The sequence below is a fragment of the Sparus aurata genome, chromosome 4 (genome assembly GCF_900880675.1).
Source record: "Sparus aurata chromosome 4, fSpaAur1.1, whole genome shotgun sequence".
NCBI classification, from domain to species: domain Eukaryota; kingdom Metazoa; phylum Chordata; class Actinopteri; order Spariformes; family Sparidae; genus Sparus; species Sparus aurata.
The window spans coordinates 26,048,820-26,069,813 of record NC_044190.1 but is presented as its reverse complement, the minus strand read 5'-3'; the positions used below and the strand labels follow the sequence as shown (position 1 = coordinate 26,069,813).

General features: G+C 40.9%; 1 protein-coding gene across 2 annotated transcripts in view; it reads right to left on the bottom strand.

Moving 5' to 3' along the window:
• Positions 1–827: 827 nt before the first annotated feature.
• The window catches only part of myo1ea (myosin IEa), a 53,741-nt gene continuing 33,574 nt past the window's right edge, over positions 828–20,994 (bottom strand). Inside the window, exons 10-29 of one of the 2 annotated variants that reach the window (XM_030415230.1) lie at positions 20,753–20,949; positions 20,570–20,650; positions 19,853–19,939; positions 19,680–19,763; positions 18,023–18,190; positions 16,755–16,840; positions 14,387–14,468; positions 14,082–14,188; positions 12,909–13,007; positions 12,424–12,568; positions 9,334–9,448; positions 9,077–9,246; positions 8,840–8,985; positions 6,757–6,903; positions 6,486–6,643; positions 5,943–6,032; positions 5,620–5,824; positions 4,871–4,906; positions 2,497–2,666; positions 828–2,400 (exon numbers count right to left, since the gene is read on the bottom strand). In XM_030415230.1, coding sequence (XP_030271090.1) covers positions 2,324–2,400; positions 2,497–2,666; positions 4,871–4,906; positions 5,620–5,824; positions 5,943–6,032; positions 6,486–6,643; positions 6,757–6,903; positions 8,840–8,985; positions 9,077–9,246; positions 9,334–9,448; positions 12,424–12,568; positions 12,909–13,007; positions 14,082–14,188; positions 14,387–14,468; positions 16,755–16,840; positions 18,023–18,190; positions 19,680–19,763; positions 19,853–19,939; positions 20,570–20,650; positions 20,753–20,949 — 2,450 coding nt within the window. In that variant the 3' untranslated portion in view covers positions 828–2,323. The remainder of the gene's footprint in view (positions 2,401–2,496; positions 2,667–4,870; positions 4,907–5,619; positions 5,825–5,942; positions 6,033–6,485; positions 6,644–6,756; positions 6,904–8,839; positions 8,986–9,076; positions 9,247–9,333; positions 9,449–12,423; positions 12,569–12,908; positions 13,008–14,081; positions 14,189–14,386; positions 14,469–16,754; positions 16,841–18,022; positions 18,191–19,679; positions 19,764–19,852; positions 19,940–20,569; positions 20,651–20,752; positions 20,950–20,994) is intronic. The other variant, XM_030415231.1, reaches the window with a different exon arrangement.

The window sequence follows — 20,994 nt, the reverse complement described above, 5'->3', positions numbered from 1 at the left end:
TGAAAAATTTGGAGATGTTGGATATGAACGTGAGCAAAAATACTGTTTACGTCTATGTTTCCATTGCCCTATGCTTTTGTAGTTCACCACACAGTTTTAGTCTTTACATACACCACAAATGGAGCAGCAGTGGTGGCATCGTTGGTGCACTGCAGCAGGTGAACACTGCAACTGCATCCTGTCAGTGTACTTTAGGAGTCATTTAGTGGCGTTTAAGGCACTTTTATAAGAATGTGAGAAAGCAGCTCGGGGATGAAATACTCCCTAAAAAGTTTCTGCAGATACTCAAAATGGTCAATCCAAAGCAACCTTCTAAAAACAGACCGCTTTAACATCACTTCTCGTCAAGCTAAGAGGAGCACACTTGGTACTTGTAGGCTGAGGTGCGTTGAAATGTCCTCCACAGAAGAGGTCCTTCAACTCAGTGGAAAGTGTCACATAAAGCTCGATACAAATGTTTTCTCTCCCCAGTCCACGAAACAGACCTGTGCAATTCAACGGCAACAACTGAAGACTCTTAGGTTATTTCCTCCTCATATTCTGGGGGACCTGAAATGCATTTTGGGTAATACAATTATAAAAACAACAGTCTTTTTTATATACCATCCGTTCAGAAATTTCTACTATCTTCTAAACAGAGCTTTATTTGGGACAAAGTATAGTCTGGCACTGCTTCTAAATAAACAGTTACATTCAACTAATACTGTATATTTGAACAGTTAGATTCATTTGTTAACTAAGTAGAAAAATGACAGATTATTTAGTGGGGTTTGCACAAAATGTGTCTTGTCATCAGGTGAATATGGCAATAAACATGAACACAGACGGATCGTTGTTGATTTAATGGGTTCTCTGATAATAAAACAAAACAAAGCAGTTAAATACACAATATAACATGCTTTATTAAAATCTACTGTTTTGTATTGCACAAGGATGTTTTCAACCATCCAAGACCAAATGCAGAGAAGATCTATGACAGAAGTCCCGGCAGTTTTCACTGACTAGAGCATAATGTGGTTATTGGATTAAAAAAACAACAAAACAAAAACGAATGAGGATTAGGAATGTGTAAGTAATGCAACAGCAGTGCAAAAGATGTGCGCAAAAAAAAAACACACACACACAGAAGCAAAAGGAATCCTTTGTAGTGCCACGGAGAAAATGTCAACACATTTCTTTCACCTAAAACAACTTTTTTGACAAAACAAAAATCCATTCACCCGAGTCTGTGAGAACCGTCGTGAGATTAGTGTGAAGGGGAGATAAAGCAGCCCTGTGAGTATCAAAAGCAGAGAGAATAATAGAAGATCCTTAAGAGAAATATACAAAACAGTTCATTTAAATCCTAACCAATGACAGGCCTACTCCTCAATATGAACACATATACAGAATCAGATCGGAAAAAAAGCCTGTTTTTATCACTTCATGTAAACAAATTATTCTCCTCAGTAACTCGGCTTATTGCTTAGCTTGGCAACCTGTCCTTCGTAGAATTACTGGCTGTGGCATGAATGAGTTATGACGTCTGTGTCCAAGGTAGTACCTGTACCGATAAAGTGCTAATACACCACAGACAGCATGCTCAGGTTACAGTATACATGGCTTCTACTCTGTGTGAAAAAATATACTGGTGTGATAGAGAAACAGAAAGACAACAGAACAAAGATAAAGGTGGTTTTCCAGGCGATTCGCCACTTTGCCCTCTGACTTTGGTAGTTTAAAATCATTTTTTTAAAAATCACAGTGCGATGATTTACTGAAACTCCATTCCCTGTGAGAAGAGTTTTGCACCAAAATAAATATTCCTGGTAAAAAAAAGCAGCAGTCACTGCGACGACCGCCTCTGATTCAGAAATCAAACCTTCATCTATTAAAAAAAAAAAGAAAAAAGAAAAAAAAAGACGTGTGGAGAGTACAAATCACAGCCTGGTCCCACAGATTAAGCATCCTTCATTCCAACGCTTCAAAATGTTTGAGCTCAAATCCTCAGCAAGATATAAATGACAGTAAGGAGAACACAGAAAGCTATAAATACAATAAATAGTTTTGTTCCGTACTCTGGAGGAAAAAACAGACCCCAGGGTCAAACAGTCTTTAAAGCAGAGCCTCAATTTTACGCCTGACGGTCGTTTGGTCTGGTGGTGGAGCCGAGAGTTACATTCATTTAACTACGAAGGCAGCAGTGGAGGAAGTGTGAGTTTCCCTCCTCACAGTGTTTCTCTCTCGGACTGTCAGTTTCATCCCGTCGTCTGAGTGGGTCAGCAGGGACGCAGCAGGCTCTCCTCCTCCTCCTCCTCCTTCTCATGTTATAAAGCGGCAGCTCCTAGATCTTGGTGACGTAGTTGTTGGGGAAAAGTCCCTGCTTTCCACGAAGTCGTCCTGTCCACCACCCAGAGGCATCTATCCGACAGACATGAACAGATTAGTGTCCAGTTTCAATCCAACCGACATCTTCACAATATTAAGATTACAGCAGCCGTTTTGTCGTACGCTTACCCTCTTTGATAATGTCGATGAGGTCGTCAGCGTTGAAGCTGAGCTCGTCTGTGTCCTGAGCATCGTAGGCGTACAAAGCTTTGCACTGTGGCACCTGGGGTTTGGGTTTAGGCGCAGGTTTGGGTCGTCCTCCTCCCGGCGGAGGCCTGCTGGCGGATGGTCTGTGGGCTCTGAGACATTGAAAGGAAAAAAAGAGGGAAACCACACGACTGTCAACATCTGCAGGAGGGCACTACAGGACATGAAAGATTCAGTTCACTGTGCTGCAGTGGCTGTGAAGTTAAGACGGAAGAAGGTGAGGTGTTTACAAAGAACATCCCAAAAATGTGCGCATGCATAATCACCATCTTGTCCAATAAAAAGGAAAAAAAAACAACTGTTTTTCCTCCAAACTGATCATTTAGATTTTTCTTCCCCCCTCCTGGATCATTATATGTGTCAGACACAGGTCAATGGAGCTATAAATATTTGGTTATGTAGTGTTGTAGCTTCCTGCTTCACTGCAGTTGTTCCAAAATCAGCCACAAGATGGTGATCGAATACACACTTCAACTTTAACCAAGACTAAAAGATGTTTCTACTTGATGAAGCCTTTTAGAGCAGAGAGTGTTGATCCAGAGTCAGTGGTACCTTTAAGATCTCACTTTATTCTTCTGTATCCAGGCTGTGTTCATTTATCCGGAAAACCCCATTAAAGTTCACCGACAGTATATTCTCTTTTAAGATAGCGTATTAATACTGAAAGTATAAAATGTAACTGCTCGACTACTCGAGGATCAATGTAGAATAGGTCAAGCGGCATCACCCCAGTCCCAGTGATAAGCAAACTGTACATTTGTAAAATATGCATTGACTGGATACACGAAAGCAACTTTTATCCTCTACATTTGCACGTACAAAATATTCTGGTTTTTGCCCTTATTCAGAAAAAGACAATATTCCTTCTCGTGGTGTCCCAATTTCGCCATACTATTGATAGTGTGTGAATAATCTAGGTAAGATGTTAAGCCTTGTGCATCTTTTGTTTATGAGTTAATTTGGTCGCCTTTTCTCTTGTAATTGAGTTTAATTGTTCTTTATTTCTTTTTTAAAAGTTACAGACTCTCTCCACCTCCCCACACTTGATTTTGAGGGTAACGGCCAGAAAATTAGGCAAAACACACAGCAAACTAAGTTGAAGATAAACATGATTGCTATATATCTTTTTTTTTTTTTTTTTTAATTTTATTTTAATTTTTTTGGCATAGACACCTTTATTAAGCAGTAGACAGATATGAAATACGAAAGAGAGAGAGGGGGATGTGACCTGCAGCAAAGGACCTCCGGCCGGAATCGAACCGGGTTCGGCTGCGTTTATGGCATGCGCTCTAACCACTCGACCACCTGCGCGCCCATGATTGCTCTCTCTCTCTCTCTCTCTCTCTCTCTCTCTCTCTCTCTCTCTATATATATATATATCTCTATATATATATATATATGTATATATATATATATATGTATATCTATATCTATATCTATATCTATATCTATATTTGCTTGGCCATGACAATAAAATCTAATATTGTGACAGCCGCAATTTCTCCCAAGCTGTTTACATTACCAATGAAAATGTATTTCCACTTGTATTCCAGTTTACATGCGGCCCTGCAGACTTCCATTAAGGAAATCAGCCACCTCTTTCTTTTATTGCATTGAGATATTCGCACAGTCTTTAGGTGCGTCTCTCCTCCTGACCAGAAATGTGGGCTTTTCTTTTGTGCATGCATCCCTACTCCGTCCGTGCAAACTGTTGGCTATAAACTGCCCAGAGCTGACCGTAAAACAGGCAAGAAGCCATGTGTCGCGTACTGCAGACCTGAATCACATCAATACATCCCACATGTCTTTATCAGAAAACGTTACATTTGGACTAAGGCTTAATTTGGAACATCCACCCTGTTTACATCCCACCACGATGAATGACCCACGTCATTAGTTGTGAATATTGTCATGGTTGGAATAAAAGTGGAATATCAGTGTGCATGTAAACGTAGTTTATGTTCATCTCCTGAATAAAACAAATCCCAGATTTAAATGAGCTACCAGAGGAGGTGCACAGCAGGGATTCTTTCTGGATTCTTCTATCAAAACTCTTTAGAGGATCTTTCATGAGAGAAATGAAAGATCTATCACACTGAGGTGAACTGTCAAAGAATTTCCCATTTGATACCAAAGAAACTGAGCAGCAGCAGGAAATGAAATATTAGTTGCAGACTACAGTCGGGCTACTTCAGCCAGTTTGAACTTTTGTACAAAAATGTACAAGAGAAGAAGCATCAACATGTCCTGCTGGACCTGAACCACCACCCACAACACTGCAAACACTCCAACTCACATTCCTCCATTTGAAGTTGGCCGTCTGTCTCCATTGCTACAAAAGAATAGATCATCCAAATTATGGTAAATTACAGAAACACGACTGTGTGTATTAGTGTGTGTCTGTGGTACCGAGGTCGTGTCATATAAGTTTTCACTATATAGTTAAATAATACACAAAGTAGAAACATGAAACATATCAAATACAAATGATTTTGCATCTGTTAATTATGTTTTATAAGGAGTAAACATAAGAATGTAAGTACTTAACGAGAAAGGGCTTTAATGTGACCCAACCTAATCCTATTTAGACAAACAGGCACAAAGTTGAGTCATCTTAGCTTGAACGCTAATTAGTAGCATTCGTCACATATCAAAGCAGTCTTGCACTGATACATTAACATGTGAGTCATCTAGATTAACAGTAATGGAAACAGAAAAGGGGTCTGGTCTCTCAGTTCCAGTGCAGGGAGACGTGCTCATCACTGCTCACTGAGACATCAACAAAGGCACTCACATTGGACTCTGATCGGTGAAATATAGAACTTGATAGATACAGCTGAGTTTTTAAAGCTACACAAGACATCAAAAACATCCAAAGAGGCCAAATCACCTCCATATAATAACAGGACTGCAAAACTACTTGTATGTCAACGGGAGAACCCTCCAACAATCACGACCACAGCGTCTGTTTTCCTTGTCTGTTTGATCTACTCCTGTATGCACTGTGTGCTTTGTGCGTTTTCTGTGTTTGTGTCAGTTTCTCACCCTGCGGCGCCTTGTTCTGGCACTTTAAGACAGTCCAGGTTTGGCTGCGGCCGGCTGCCGCCTCGCTCCTTTAGCTGGTTGACGTTGCTGGGCAGGAAGGGCCGCGTCGCGTTGCCGCTGGGGGGGTGCCTCTGGCTGTGATGCTGCGCGTTCCTCTGATTGGCTACGTGGTTGGTGTTTTTGATGCCACCATTCTGGTGAGCAACTGCAAAGAGATAAAAAGAAGGTGAAGATGGGTCTCGCTGTGCTTTTTGACAGTCCACAGCGGGAATTTGACAGAAGCCTGATAACATCCAGAGGGATGGTCGGTGTGAGCGCTGTACCCGGAGGTCCCGGTGCCGCCCGAGACGGGATGTTCTGGTGAGTTCTGGAAACACTGGGGCGACTCTGAGTGAAGCTCTTCCTGGACGGGCCTGACGACGAGATTTTGAGACGTTTAGAACATAACATTTAAATTGGAGAAGAAAATACAACGTTGTATACCGTGGTGGGTATACCTGACATTGAAAAAGTTTGGTTTCACTGAGTTTAGATTAACATTTTAATGCTCCTTAAATGTTAGTGAGTCATGACCCCACTTCATCATGTGACTTCAGTCTACACCTCATCAACAGACTGTTGGGTACTTTTGGAATCACCTGTTACAAAAGCTTGATCTGGTACAACAACAAATCACAGTTTAAACCAGTTCAATCCAACCGCTGAGTAGGCTGCGGAGGCCTAAAGACGATGGTGTTTACACTAAACACTAAATGTTTAGAGCCCAGAGGCACTGTTGAGGTTCAGTAGAAATCGAGGGACTTTTATGGACTGGAAAACCAAAATCGAAAGTTATTTGGGGGAGATAATGCTCTTCTTATACTCACGTGTGTTCTTGGGGAGCCCGGGACCGACGCTGACCTGCAGAGATTTGCTTGTAGGCTTCAGTATAGGCATGTCTCCCTGACCCTGGACGAACATCACCTGCCGCGAGCCGCCGCCACTCAAGAAGCCCCAGTTTTCCTTCTTCAACTTCATCTCCAGTCTAAGGGATAAAAAAAAAAAGTTTTTTTCCAACATTATTAGGTGTGGAACACATTTTAAAGGTGTGATCGAAATGTGGTCGATTTGTGTTACGTTTTGCGTGTGTTTACTTACGTGTTACTAAACTTGAGTGGTAGCTTCCTCTGGGTTTTCTCCTCAAACCTGCGGGCCAGTAAGCTGATGAACTCCGTCTTGAAGACGCACTCCAGCAGGCTGTCGTACTCCTGCTCATGCAGGATCATGAAATCATCCTGCATTGTGCTGAAAAACATGAACCTGACAGTTACTGAGACGCTCCTGTGTGACGTTTAAAATCAAATCAGCTGTGACACGAAACAATCTGAGAAACAGTCACAAGATCGTTTTTTTTTTTTTTTGTGAAGACTCTTTTCACCTTCACTGTTCTGCTTTGATGGACAGCGGTTAAGATGGAGACTCAGAATTATCTTTCACATTTGCATAAAAACAGAGCGGGGCCTCACAAAGCAGCTCACAGCTGAAGAGGGAAGACAGCTTGTGCCCGTAACCCACACAAGGATACTTTGTTCCTCCCAGTGAAGTGACGTTTTTCTCTGATGAGCTTTTTACAACTCCTGCTTTCGCTCATTGCACCACCTGGTCCGTATTACCCCACTGACTCAAAAGCCACATGCTCGCGCCAACGGCTCTGGGATTTCGACGTCTAAAACGAGTTATACAGCGTTCCCATCGACAACAAAGGCCACAGAAGTCTTTCGGTTCCTTTTATTTTTTTTCCCTTCTCTTTGTCGTAAACTCGTCAGCGTTCTTTCACGGGAATGTTTCTGCAACATTTCTGAGAGACGCACACACAAAGGGACAGACTTATACACAAGACGTGGGTTAATATACTCCACATGTTTTCAGTGTCCCTTGTGTGACATTTACAGGAACATGGGATCTTGTGTGATTGGAAATCCAGACTGTGGCTTTGAAATAGATTCATGACTTTGTCTCCAGATTATATGGTAGGGCCCCCACATAACAATCTGCTGCAAGCTGAGTAGCCATCGTCTTATTTTGGAAACAACTCATTACCTGCTGGTATCTTCTTGTACAGCACAAACAGATTCTCAGTCCCAGTGAGGAGTGTCTGAATAAAGACATCATCCATCTATCTATCTATCTATCTATCTATCTATCTATCTATAGATAGATAGATAGATATGGATATATATATATATATATGCATCTAGGAGGACATTTAGATTGTGTTGCTCCTCAGCTGATCGGTGTTGGCTTGACAGATGCTGTCCATGAGCTGGAAAACCGCCTCAATTAACAGCTGAAACTAAGATTGGGAGATCTGGCCAAAAAAATGATGTTACAGTTTATTTAATTGCAATTACAATCCACAATCAAAATGTAAATCTTTTTCTCAATTTGGAAATGGCCATAATAGTCTAATCAGATTTGAAACAAGAATTTCCCATTTGCACCATTATAACTCGATACTGCATTATAGCTGCCCGCCTGTGACGTTGGCAGCGATTATGTGAAGGTTTGGAACAGAAGTAAGAGGACATTAAAAACTGTGATCTCGATCTGTCGTCAAAGTCTTTTGTGGAAGCCTTCAAGATCGATATTTAAAGAAATACTGGATTTGAAATCAATCTAAACGCGAATGCAGCAGCAGTTCAATTTAATGGGGAGCTGGAGGTGCTGGAGCAGCAGGATGTAGCGCTCAAAGTTGAGGTATACAGGTAGAATTGATATGTTTATGTGGACAGGTACTGTTGTAACAATGTCAGCTTGAACAGTATGTGGAACGTGACTAAAAAATTCCGTTGAACATATCGGAAAGTTGGAGAATATGATGGTACATGAGTTTCCGAGTTGAAGTAATACGACGCTGAAACGTGGCGGACCAAAGCAAAGATTGGATTGATGGTAATAAACGTCTACCAAAGTCATGTATTGTACAGTCATTGTATCGTTTCCTTTTCTCTTCCTTATCACTCAAATACTAGAAATAGCTGTGAACATGTTGTTTAAACACTCTGAGCGATAAAATGCGAAAGGACTTTATTTTTGGCATACGTGTTGCTCCTCCATTCAGACATGAAACACATAAGAACCTGTATTCCAACTGCATCCATGGAATCGAGTGTTGTTTATATCTGATACATATGTTATAACACCTAAAAACATTGAAGCCCAGTTAGAGACCACTCTGTACCTGAGAGACACTGCCAAGATCTTCTCCACATCGATCCGCCTCTTCAGCACCTCGGTCACCTGCCCTTTCTCTGGTCCTTGTTTCACCTTTTCTCTTCCGATCAGGTACACCGACTTTGGGGTCAGGATCAAGTCCCTTTTAATCCCCTAAACACGGCAGAAAATAAAGAGGAAGACTGTTAATCACACATGTTTCGTCAGTTGTTTGGACACACATATCACACTGAAGCAGACCAACCTTGAAGCGGCGGTCATATTTGGTGACTTTGTCTGCAAAGTCGATCTTCTCCCTCTTGGCCAGGAACTGTCGCAGCTCGGGCCGATCATCCATACCCAGGTAGTCACCTACAAAGTTTCTGTTGAGGCTGTGTCGCCGCCGCTCCTTCCGGTTCAACAGCAGATCAGAAGCTGTAGAACCCAAGAGGAAGAGGGTGAGAGACGGAGACACGCAGAGGCAGCTGGAGAGACAAACAGAGCTGTAAAGACTTCACTCACCCTCTTCCCTCATCTGGACATACTTCTTACGGGCCACGTATTTCCTCCAGGCTTTCTGGATGGTCCTGGCGTAGCCGTCAAACTTGCGCTCCCTCGTCTCTTCCAGCAGAAAGAGCTGTGAGCACAAAGAGACATACAGTGAGAGACCGGCATACCTCAGAGCACAAACCCAAACACACCTGAGCAGACTGAACGGATGGAATGAGGGCACAGACATACTGAGCATGCCTGCGTACATTTGAATACACAAAGACAAATATGTGCTTCTGATCTCACTGATTACTTTTTTTTATTTGTTCTCAAGGTCACGATGACAGTTTTACTGCCAACTGCTGTACAGGCGGTGTAGTTATCTGACAGCAGCAACAACAGTTTGACTGGACGAATCCAGTGAGTCTCTTTCAAAGTTACTATGAAATTCTCTCTTTATGCTCCACTGCAGTCAGCACGGAAACACAAAAATGGAATGTTGTTCTAAAAAAAAACAAACAGACAGTTGAAACCTTTTATCAACTTCACAGAAACCTGGAATACATTTGGACCAGATTTTCTACTAGCTGATTTGAACAGGAGGAATCATTACCTACACTAAGGAGGTTGTGTTTTCACTCATGTTAATTTGTTAGTTGGTCGGTTTGTCAACAGGATTACATGAAAACTACTACACAGATTTCCATGAATCTTGGGTGGCGGATGGGTCCAGATACAGAGATGGATCCAGGAATTTTAACACTGTGAGACGTGAGGTGTTTTTTCAACATTTTTGTTGATTTCTAAAAGGATTCATGCATGGATCTTGATAGTTGTATTTAGGTGGTACAACTTGATCTAGCAAAATAAAAAAAATGGATCCAGCAGATTTAAATATTTGATATTAGATTAGGCTTGATTGAATTTAAGGAGAGTGTTGGGCTTGGTGGAGGTATACACTCTACCAAGTGCCATTCTTGTTAAGTATTGTTATAAGACGGACTACAAAAATGTGAACCTCTCATAAATTAAGGATAATTCAATAAAACTTTGTATTAGGTTTACTGAAATACTTAAACCATATTATGATGCATAATTAATCCAACTCTTATAAAACATGTTATTCTTGGATCATTATGTCATTCCACCACTTCCTGCACAACGAGCTGACTCTGGGCCAACAGACCACCAGTCCGCTCACCAATCTATGTCATTTCCTGATGGGCCTCTCGACACGCAATCACACTCTCTGCCCACTCCGTCCCAGACTAAACATCCTGCCCACTGCTGTAACGGGCCTGGCATCGACACGGCTGGCCACAGGAACAAACCACGAACAACACCGATACACAGCAGATCAAACTTCAATCACAAAGGCTGTGAGGAGAAAAACTCACTCAGTCATCGACCGAGACCAGATGACTGTTTGACTTCCCAGGTGACAAACAGCGGGTGCGGTTTTTGGTTTATATGATGCGGTGGGGACTTTTGCTTAAAGTTGAATATTATTAGGATTTTATCTAAGGATTATTATAATAATAATAACATTTATTTTCTAAACATTTCTCTACTCTAATAATTGATTAATCAGGTAAGCAACACTTTTTTTAAGCATGTATAAGGACCATAAAACATTTAATACATGTTGTTGTAGCAGATTTAAATGTTTTATTCATTAATTAATCAACTAAGTAACGAAAATAAAGTTAGACACATGTAATCATATAAAACATTTCTTTAAAGAAGAGGTTATAGCTGCAAACAAATATGGTACGTTAATAAACATTAAAAAATGTCCTTTTTGTTTGCTTCAATTTTAACTTAACCACTATTTTCTTTAATCTATATTTTACACAGAATATCATCGATATGCTTCACATGTTCACATTTTGAGGCAGCAGGAAAGAAATAAAAGAAATCAATTGATAATCAGAGTTCATCAGGATTCCATCTGATTCTTTTTTTGATTATTATTATTATCATTATAATTATTATCATCATTATCTCAACTGTAACAAACGTGTATATATATATATATATATATATATATATATATATATATATATATATATATATATATATATATATATATATATATATATATATATATATATATATATATATATATATATATATATATATATATATATACATACATACATTCAGAAAACATCAAATAAGTTACCTCAGAGTTGAAAATGGGCAACATGGCAAAATAAACAGATAATAATTCACTTTTACATATAAATGACGACTCTCTGCTGTCTGCATTGAACACAGCTCTTGTAAGACCTCCGGCCGACAGTCAGCCACAGCTCATCCATCACCACTCTGACGAACAAACTCTTCTTCTCCAAACAAACTTTACTTATTACATCCAACAGGCACAAAACGCTTCAGTCATACAACTAATTAGCTGGTGTCAGTGTCTTATCAGACACAGAGGCTTGTTTTAAGAAGCCTGGCAGCTCATTTCAGCGGTCCGCCCTGTGTGATATTTGCGTTTCATAAGCACACCTCAATGACTCGGACTCTCAGTCTGCCGATGTGGGGGATGGTGGCGTACACGGCTGCATTGAATAAGTAAAGGCATTCAGGATCAGCTGTAAGGCCTGAATTAAAACTGAGATGTCTGTGTATTAGCTTCCAAGCATACTTCTATGTGTGTGCACGTGCGCGCTCGTCCGTGCATGACGATGTGTACAAATGTTAATAAGCGAGAGGCTTTACACACAAGTGCTGCTTTCATAGGAATCATGAAAAAAAAGGAGTTATGGTGGAAAAAGACAAGCCTTTACGATGTCTCCCCCAAACTCTGCAACCACAGCCTGTGCTTGTGTTGACTCAGTGCTGACGTGGTACAAGGGTCGGGTTCAATCTCCTCCCCTGCAGCAGGGATTCAAGCACGGTTTGGGACACTAGTGCCCTTTTATGGTGCTTAGTGTAAAAATGGTGGGTTCAGTTTTTTGCCTGCTGACATGTGATTAGAGTTCCACGTCTGTACAAGTTAAACATGTGCACAAGTGTTTTACTTTGCATTACATTTTCCCAGGTGGCTTTTCTTATGATGTGATGAGCAAAAGAACAGGATGTGACGGTGTGAAGGTGAGACACACGTACCGACTCGGGGGCTTTAATGAAGACCTTGCTGCGTCCAAGTTGGAACTGATCCTGGTCCATGTTGACAGACTTCAAGAGATGAAGGACGCCTTGTTTCTCATCTCCTCGCCACGTTGGCCACGACTCTTTGGTGAGGATGGCGTACCTGAGGACCAGTTTAGCAGAAACACAACATTTACATGACGAGGGGACGGAGGAATGTTGATTATAATATGACGCACGTTCCAAAGCTGCACCAATGTTGATGTTGTTATACTCTAGTATTCCACTTTAGTAGAATTTCAAGATAACTCTGATGATTTCAACTAATTTAGGCGGGTGTGAGTGCATGTTATTTTTAAAACACGTCAATAAAAAATTATATTAAAAACAAATAATGTGAATAAAAACTTCAATAGATAAAGAAAATGAAATAATAAAAAGTCGACACCAAATCATAGTGAATAGTACATATATGACCTCACTGCGAGTGTGAAGCACGTTACCTGTTGAGGAACTTCCTGAAGACTCTGCGGTAGGCATAGCCAGCACGCCTCACCCTGATATTTTCCTTCAGACCGAGGTACTCCACCTGGTGCTTCACTCTGAAGACAGAAAGCCCAGCATGAACATTAAGAGAAAATCAACACGCTTCTTTCACTCGCTTGATAGAGGATGGATGGAAAATTTACCCTTTCTATTTTTTTTTTACCCATTTACCCTGTTTTTTTCTCCCCATGTTTTTCTTATCCTACCTCCCTCTGTGATGTTTTGTGTTCTGCTTTGGGCAATGTGACATTTTTGTGACATTATAACAAGATGAGAATGTCACAACTAATAAGCATCAAGTGTGTAAAGACACCTGCAAAACAGATCTACAGCACATCCTGAAAAATATCCTAATGTCTTTTTTTTATCAACTGTCATCTTTAACTTTAACATCTCCTACCAGGTCTACGGCACATTAACTTCCGGCTGTACTATCGGAAGGTGTAATCTCAGGTCATTGTATGCAAAACAGCTGCGTTTTTGCTAACTTTTTCCTCAAACAAAGACCTTCAGCACTACTTAGTACACTCAGACTTCCTGTGAAAACAGCAGTTCCGGTGTTAATTAATGAGCCACCCTGTGCCAGACTAACAACAGGAAGGTCATTTGCTCTGAACAATACTGCAGTACTCTGCAGATGACCATGTAATACCCAAAGCTTGTGTGTAGCGAAGAGTGCGGGAAACTGAAACAAAGGGATAAAGGAGGAGGGGGGGCGTCTGAAACACGCCTCACATGACTTGGGTCCTCAGACGGACAAGAAACATCCAAAAAAGGGCAAAAACACAAAAGGTGGAGGCAAAACCGATCAGAAAAACCATCCAGTGTTTACCTCATCAAAGAGCCAAAAGTGAATTTTTGTTCTTGAATCAAAAAGAGACTGTGTAACATATGATTAGTCTTGATGAGATGAATGATTTGTTAGCTGATTGTTGATTGAAGTTAGGATTGAGCAATATGGGGGATTAATTGTTTGTAATTGTCTGTTTCTGCTCAGAATATACAAGTGCCAGTTGATTCGTCCTCTTTGTTGTAAGAAGGGGTTTATCACTTCAATAATGATTCGTCTTACATGTTTGGGTGTTTGGAGTCATGTGAGACTGTGAGGACGGCAGGAGTCAGTCACTTACCGGCTCTCCTCCCAGTCTCTGGGCTTCTTGGTCTCGTTGGGTTTGATGCAGCGGATGTAGTGTGGAGTACATTTCATCAGCGTGCTCACCAAATCGTTGGCTTGTTTCTAAGGGGTGGAGGAAGGAAAGAGGAAAGAGATAAAGAAGAGAATGACGATCGAGATGATGTCATACTCCTGAAACCACAAAGTGCTGTGACTGAAACACTGACTGACTGCTGAAGGCCAGCAAACACACATTATCTTTTCAACGGCCTTTTTTCCAACAGCTTGATAAAGAAAAGCGACACTTTGCTGAACACACACCTTTATTTTGCTGCCTGCAGTCGTGGGTCGACCCTTCTTCTCAGCGTTGAGGTTTTCTGGAAACAGTGCTCTGATGAAGGAGCTGTTAGAAGAGAAAGGTGAGAAGACAGGGAGTTAGGACTGACACAGAGAGGCTGGCACTATCAAAATCAACGAGCTGTAGACCTGAAAATAATGTTTAGTCTTCCTGGCAGCCTACAAAACAAAAATGCAGTTAATGATTAAAGAACCAAGGACCTGTGACTGAGGTCACTGGCTTAAATTCCTGAAGCACTTGGGAACATTTGGAGTTGGGGGCTGGTGGGAAAACAAGAGATGTGTGCATTTGTACAAACACCTTTCTGTGCAGAAATTCTCCCCACGGCTACGGCTTTATAAAGGAATGTATTCTACTACGTGGGAACACATTCATTTAAATAAAAATGGTGAATTACTTTTGAATGAGATCCGGCAATATAAGAGGGAACATAAATGTATGTGTTTAGTCCCATTTCATCAAGTATTTTACAACCTTTTCTTTCTGTAGTTGAAGGATGTTAATCATCTTTTCTATGAAGGGTAGAGAGTTGACATTATTCATGATAAGGTCCATAGCGGAGGGTTTTTCTTCACATCTCATCAGTACTAACATCCAGTAAGTGTGACATAAAACCTCCCACTTTCTCCCAAAGGACTGAATATATACGTAACAACATGGGTGGGCTTGACAAATCTACACCGGGTTTCAAGGAATAACATTTGTGTCTACTCCCACATTTATAGCTGAGGTGTTTTATAACAACAACATCATCTTCATCATCATCATCACTGATGTGTTGCTGCAGGTCTGAATGTAGCAGATATCTGTGAAGTTTCCATGCCCTCAGCTCTCTCTCAGCTGAAGACTGAAGACACTCAACTCATTTCATCCTAAAGGAGAGTAGCTCAGTTTGTGCGCTTAATGGTGTCAAAACTTGATACGTAAGTGCAAGAAAGGAGAAAGTGGGGGTTTAATTGTTACAGAGGTACATTTAAAGCCATCTACAGCTGTGGACCGAGCCACAATGTTGCCATTCATGACAATGATTTAGCATCTCATTAACCTGGACTTTTGGTTCCTACCTGTGAAAAGCGCTACGCCCACCTTTTAAGATGCAGTAGAAGCGCTCCCTTGAGATGGCGAATGACGCCACCGTTTAACTCAGAGCCGTAAAGCGAAATTAACGATGACGTCTTGTAGTTTTTCGTCATAGTTTGGCAGTGGATGTAACACTTTTAAACATCTTATTTGAAGGCTGGACATTCAGGAGGGTTGTCTGGATTATCTGATGCATAAAAAGCAAAAACTAATGTAAAGTCTGTATTTCTTTTTCCGCTTTCGTGATCAGCGCATCTGTGATTCAGGCAACAAGTATTCAGCGCCTTTTGAACTGTGCTGTTCTTGCTTTGAACTGTCAAATAAAATGTGGTGACTGTCAGGCCTGGTGGCCAGGCGGCAGTGTGTGTCAGCTTTAGACCAGGCTGGGTCAACTTATTCTAGACTTATTCTGTATTGCATACAGTGTGTCGGCGCCTTTGGTGTTTATTATATTATTATTTCCTTTGTACTTTTCGTGATAGTATTTTTTTCTAATTCTAGCCCCTTTCAGGCTTTCTCCCACATTGGTATATGTTTGTTTTCAAACATCTGACCCAAGGCTATGAACACAGAAGAAAGGATCAGCAGGTTGTGTGTACAAGACGTCTCCTAATACTGTCCAGCTGACAATACTGCTCATGCCTTTCTTCTCTTTTTAGATGTAGTGCTCTCAGGAATGAGGCTGCTTCCTTCCTTCTCAGGCTTCCTTTATGTGCGACAGTGCCAAACTCTTTTATCTATGTGTGTGCATATGATACGTGTACTTGTATGCGATGTAAAGTCCACGCATATATTATCCAGCACGTGTCTGAATTGGATTTTGACATAACCTCGTTTCATGCTGCACAAAACGTGCACACAAAGAGGCCGAGCAGTGGCTGAGGCCTGCAGGGGTGACACAGACAAAGCAGGCTGTTTGCACAGATGGCCACTTTGACACAAAGAAAGCCCAAGAAACCAAAACACAAAGGGAGCAGACGCCACAATGCAGCCCTGCAGGCAGCGTGCCCTTGTAAGGCCAGACTGGGTAGACCCCGCCAGACGTGATTCAGGGCAGAGGGCAGGACATCACCCCGCCCTGCACACTTCTGCTGCATCCCGCCAGCTTCCAGATGCACTGGAACGTCTGAAGCTCTCATTCAGATGTATTCAATTATAACCATATGCATCACAATAGAGATCGCCCTTTAAGTGAGCACCATAGAAATCCTCACCACATGTCGGTGCAATGTGCAAATAGGAGTTACTTACATTTCACTGCTCTGCATCAACTCAATGAGGTCGTTAAAAAGGACGTCTCGGTTCCTCTCACAGAAACCTTCAGCATCGTAGGACACCTGGAAGAGATGGACAGAGGGGTTTCTAAGGAGCCACGATTATCAAAGGGGACGAGATTGAAATGTTAGAAAACCTCAGACAAAAAGAAAGATGACACCTGTGTGAAAGTAAAAAGACTGTGACTGATATTCTGGCTTTAAACTTTATGGGGAAAGAAAATGAAGGGTTGCAGATTTAAGTTTTACACCTTCGAGGATTAGCTGCCCTTATTAAACCAGCAGCGGTGTAAAAGTATATAGATTTAACCGTGGTATTTCTGCGATACCCTTGGCTTAGACTGGAGGAATGTTTTGAGCTCGGTCATGGGAGCCCCCTCAAGTCTTTATGGCACGGCTCATTAAGCCCACGGCATGTGTGCCAGGCTGAGGCCACCGCACATCTGGAGAATGACATGGGACAACCATGGGCCGGAGTGACCACCAGGATGCAAAAACAAGTCGTCTGATGAACTGTAATGTATAAACTGGTTACCATGCATGACATTGTTAGACTATGTTACATAAGGGGGGGGAACTGAAACCATAAATAGGCGAGGAAAGAGAGAGAGAAGGGGGTGTTAGCTGAGATGGGAAAACCTTTAAAAGCGCGATGATGACGACACCGCCTCCAGAATTAAAGTAACAGCTGCAGAGCTGGTATTCATGACAGATCAGACAAGTGCGGAGCAACAACTTCACAACCAAGACCATAAAAAAATTACATTTTAATAACTTTCTATTTTCAGAAGTTGCTGTCAGCTCCTGTACTAAGGACTTTGATCATTACATGATCTTTTCAGTTTATACTTACTTACAGTATACTTTATACTGAATGTTGTCATCTTTTTGGTTTCGTTAAACAACACATAGAAGCAGTGTTGTAGACGTACCTAGAAGAAGTAACTAGTATCTGAATCTATCAAATAAATGTAGTGGAGAAAAAAGTTCAATATTTGTTGCAAAAATGTAGTAGAAGTATCAAGTAGTCACACTAAATACAAGTAACTAAACACTGTACTTGAGTAAATACACTTAGTTATGTTCAATCACTACATACAAGCAAGTGTTAAATATTAATGTAATAATAATAATAACAATAATGATAATACACAAGACTTTTCTAGATATTCAAGGAGGGTTAGAGGAAATATAATAGAACAAAACAAACAACAGACATTAAAAAGCGAGCTCTCTCAGACTGACCTTGCCGGCGTAGTGGTGGATGATGAAGCCCTGGTTCCAGCTGTTGAAGTGTTCGTGGGTGTTGATCTGCATCCGGAGCTTCTGCAGCATGGTCTGGTCGGCCCCTTCACCCACTGCGTGCATGGTGGCGCACACATCGTCCAGGATGCTCATGATGCCGGGAGGATTCTGGGATCACAAAGAAAATATTTTATATTTTATATAATCTGACTAAGAAGATGACTAAGTATTAGTTTTTTGGAACTTTTTCTGTTTGATTTGTAGGTCCAATTGAAGGCATACATTTTCTAGTTTCATGTCACTGGCTTGAAAATGACTCGTTGACATGTGGCTGTTGCTTTGTCACTGGTACTCCAGTAAATATCATGGAGAATTATTATGTTTTGACAAAATGAACTGTCATATTAATCTTAACATAAAATCTGCCATACAAAAACTTCACATTTTGACACCAACTAACAAGCGATGTGAAACTTTGAAAGCTATGAATCGTACAATCTATGAATCAACAGAGGAGCAGCGCCTCTCACACACTGCCCCATTTGGCTCCATAATGTCCTCAGAGGATCGGAAGCCTTCAGTTCACACAGTGCTAACAGTGTCTGTGACTCAGAGAACACGAGCCTCTGTTAGAAGGACACATGTAAAGTTGTCACTGGATTAAATAAAGTGGGTCTAAACTGTCAGGCACTGATACAGATCCCCTTCTCCTCTCAGATGGAGGCTTGTTTTAAAGCCCTTGTTGTAGATTTCATGGATTAGGCCTCTCAGTTGGACAGATAAATCAAATTAAGAGGCATGTCGGCACGTTTGAGGATATCAAGCTGCAAGTCATGGCAACGGAGCAGAACCTTGGCGGGAGCGAACAACTCGGTTTACAATACGAGGACAATAAAACCAACAAATGTTTATCATTAAAGAAAACTGATCATATCCAAGTTTGTCTTGATTGTAAAGGGAATAAAAATGATTTGCTTTTAGATTAACAACTCTGCTCCCAATAAATCTTTGTTTACCTCCAGCATGAGGCTTGTAATTTTACCCACGGCTGCTGGTTGGAGAAATATCTGGCAAAGTAAATAGATTTCAAAGAAATGTGACTCAGTGCTGATCGGGAGCAAATGGTTACAGTTTATTTTATTTCCTTAGAGATATTTTTCTGAAAGAGAGAAATTTTGTCTCGTTTGTTTTTGTAAATTGGATTTAATCTGTGTATTTTGTACATATTATGTTTTGTAAATAGCTGCACTAGTGTGTTTGTGTATGTTGTTTATGACGGAATAACTAAAAAAGAAAAAAGTAATAGTCTTTGAATTATATTAATATGACGTGAGGTTCTGTTAACTTTGTACAGAAATGGCTGACCATCATATAAAAGAAAGGAAACCTGCAAATCTTCACATTTAAGAAGTTGGAACTAAAGAATATTTTGCATTATTGCTTGAAAAATAACATTTTCTGATGATCAACTAATTCATTCATCTATTTATTCTTTCAGTTTTATCCATATTGTCTATTACGATGTCTATCTGATACATTTCCAGATTCACATGCTGGTTTGGTGATACTAAAATGACACATTTTGAGGAAAGTGCACCCTTGGCAGTAGAGGCACACTCCTGCTTTCTAGTTGTTTATTTATTCATGATTCACTTACTTTGCTCTCGATGAGATCACAGACGATCTTGTTGTTGAAGTACTCAATTTGAGTCCACTTGATGCCCTCCTGCACATACTCCTCCTGCAAAAGAGAAACATGAGCAGAGATCAGAGTCAGAATACTAATCATAGAATGAGGCCGGATCTTAAAAATAGAGGAAGGGAGTTTACCTGTTCTGCCTTCAGCGTCAGCTCGATGAAAATCTGCTGCAGCTTCTCGTTCACAAAGTTGATGCAGAACTGTTCAAATCCATTTTTCTAAAAGAGAGAGAACATAGTTAATAAAATCCACACAGGCTAAGTGAGCGTTATCTTCAGTGAAGTGTGGATATCCTGTAAGTTCAATGGGGCTTTGTTTGAAGTGGGAGCTATTAAAGGAAGGGACCCATTGTGTAATTCACAGCACATACACTGGACCTTTGGCCTGAACCTTATGTGATGGTGGTCTGCAGCTTCCTGTCAAATATAGCAGCTGACCTTTACTTACTTTGTGAATACAACGGAGAAAGCCTTCAAACTACAAGACAGACTGGAGTTGAGTTGTTATTAGTGACATGCTGCTCACTAATAATCTGTTGTCAATATTAGGCATCCAGAGCTCTTGCAAACCAAAATAACAGAAAAAAACACTTCCATTTAATTTGTCCAATCCTGTCAAACTACACAAGCAAGTAATCAGATTAGAAAAGCCTGTCGAAGTCTGCCGTCTCAATCAGGAGACAGAACTTAATCCACATACTTTATAAATTAGTCTTATCCTTTGTGTCTAATCTGTTTAAATGCTCAAACTTAATACCTGTTAATCTAATTCATGTGTTGCTGCGGAGGAAAAAAAAAAACAATCCAGCAGCCAAGTTTCAGCCTGTGAAACGACAAAAAAGCACTTACTTGGAAAATTTCAAATCCATAAATGTCCAACACGCCGATATTAATCTCCTGGTGATCTTTCACCATGGCTTTGTTGATGGACTGAAATCAAAGGATTGAGTTGATGAAATAAACGTTTATTATAGGTTATCAACTGTTTTTTCTTATGAAGATGCACTAAACTGTACAAAAATGCAATCGTACCTCGACCAGGAAGTCAAACACTCGTGAATGCAGGGCTTTGGAGAGGGCGTCACGTGTGTAACAAGCCTGCTCCACGTTCAGAGTCACGTCGATGGACTCCACCGCGTTTCCCCACTTGCTGTCCATCTTCCGGCTCGTCAGTTTCTCCTTCAGGCGCTTCTGGTCGATTCCAAGCAGAAACGCAGGAAAGGCTAGAACTGTTGGAAGACATAAGAGAGAAGGCACTCACAAAAATGTCTTGC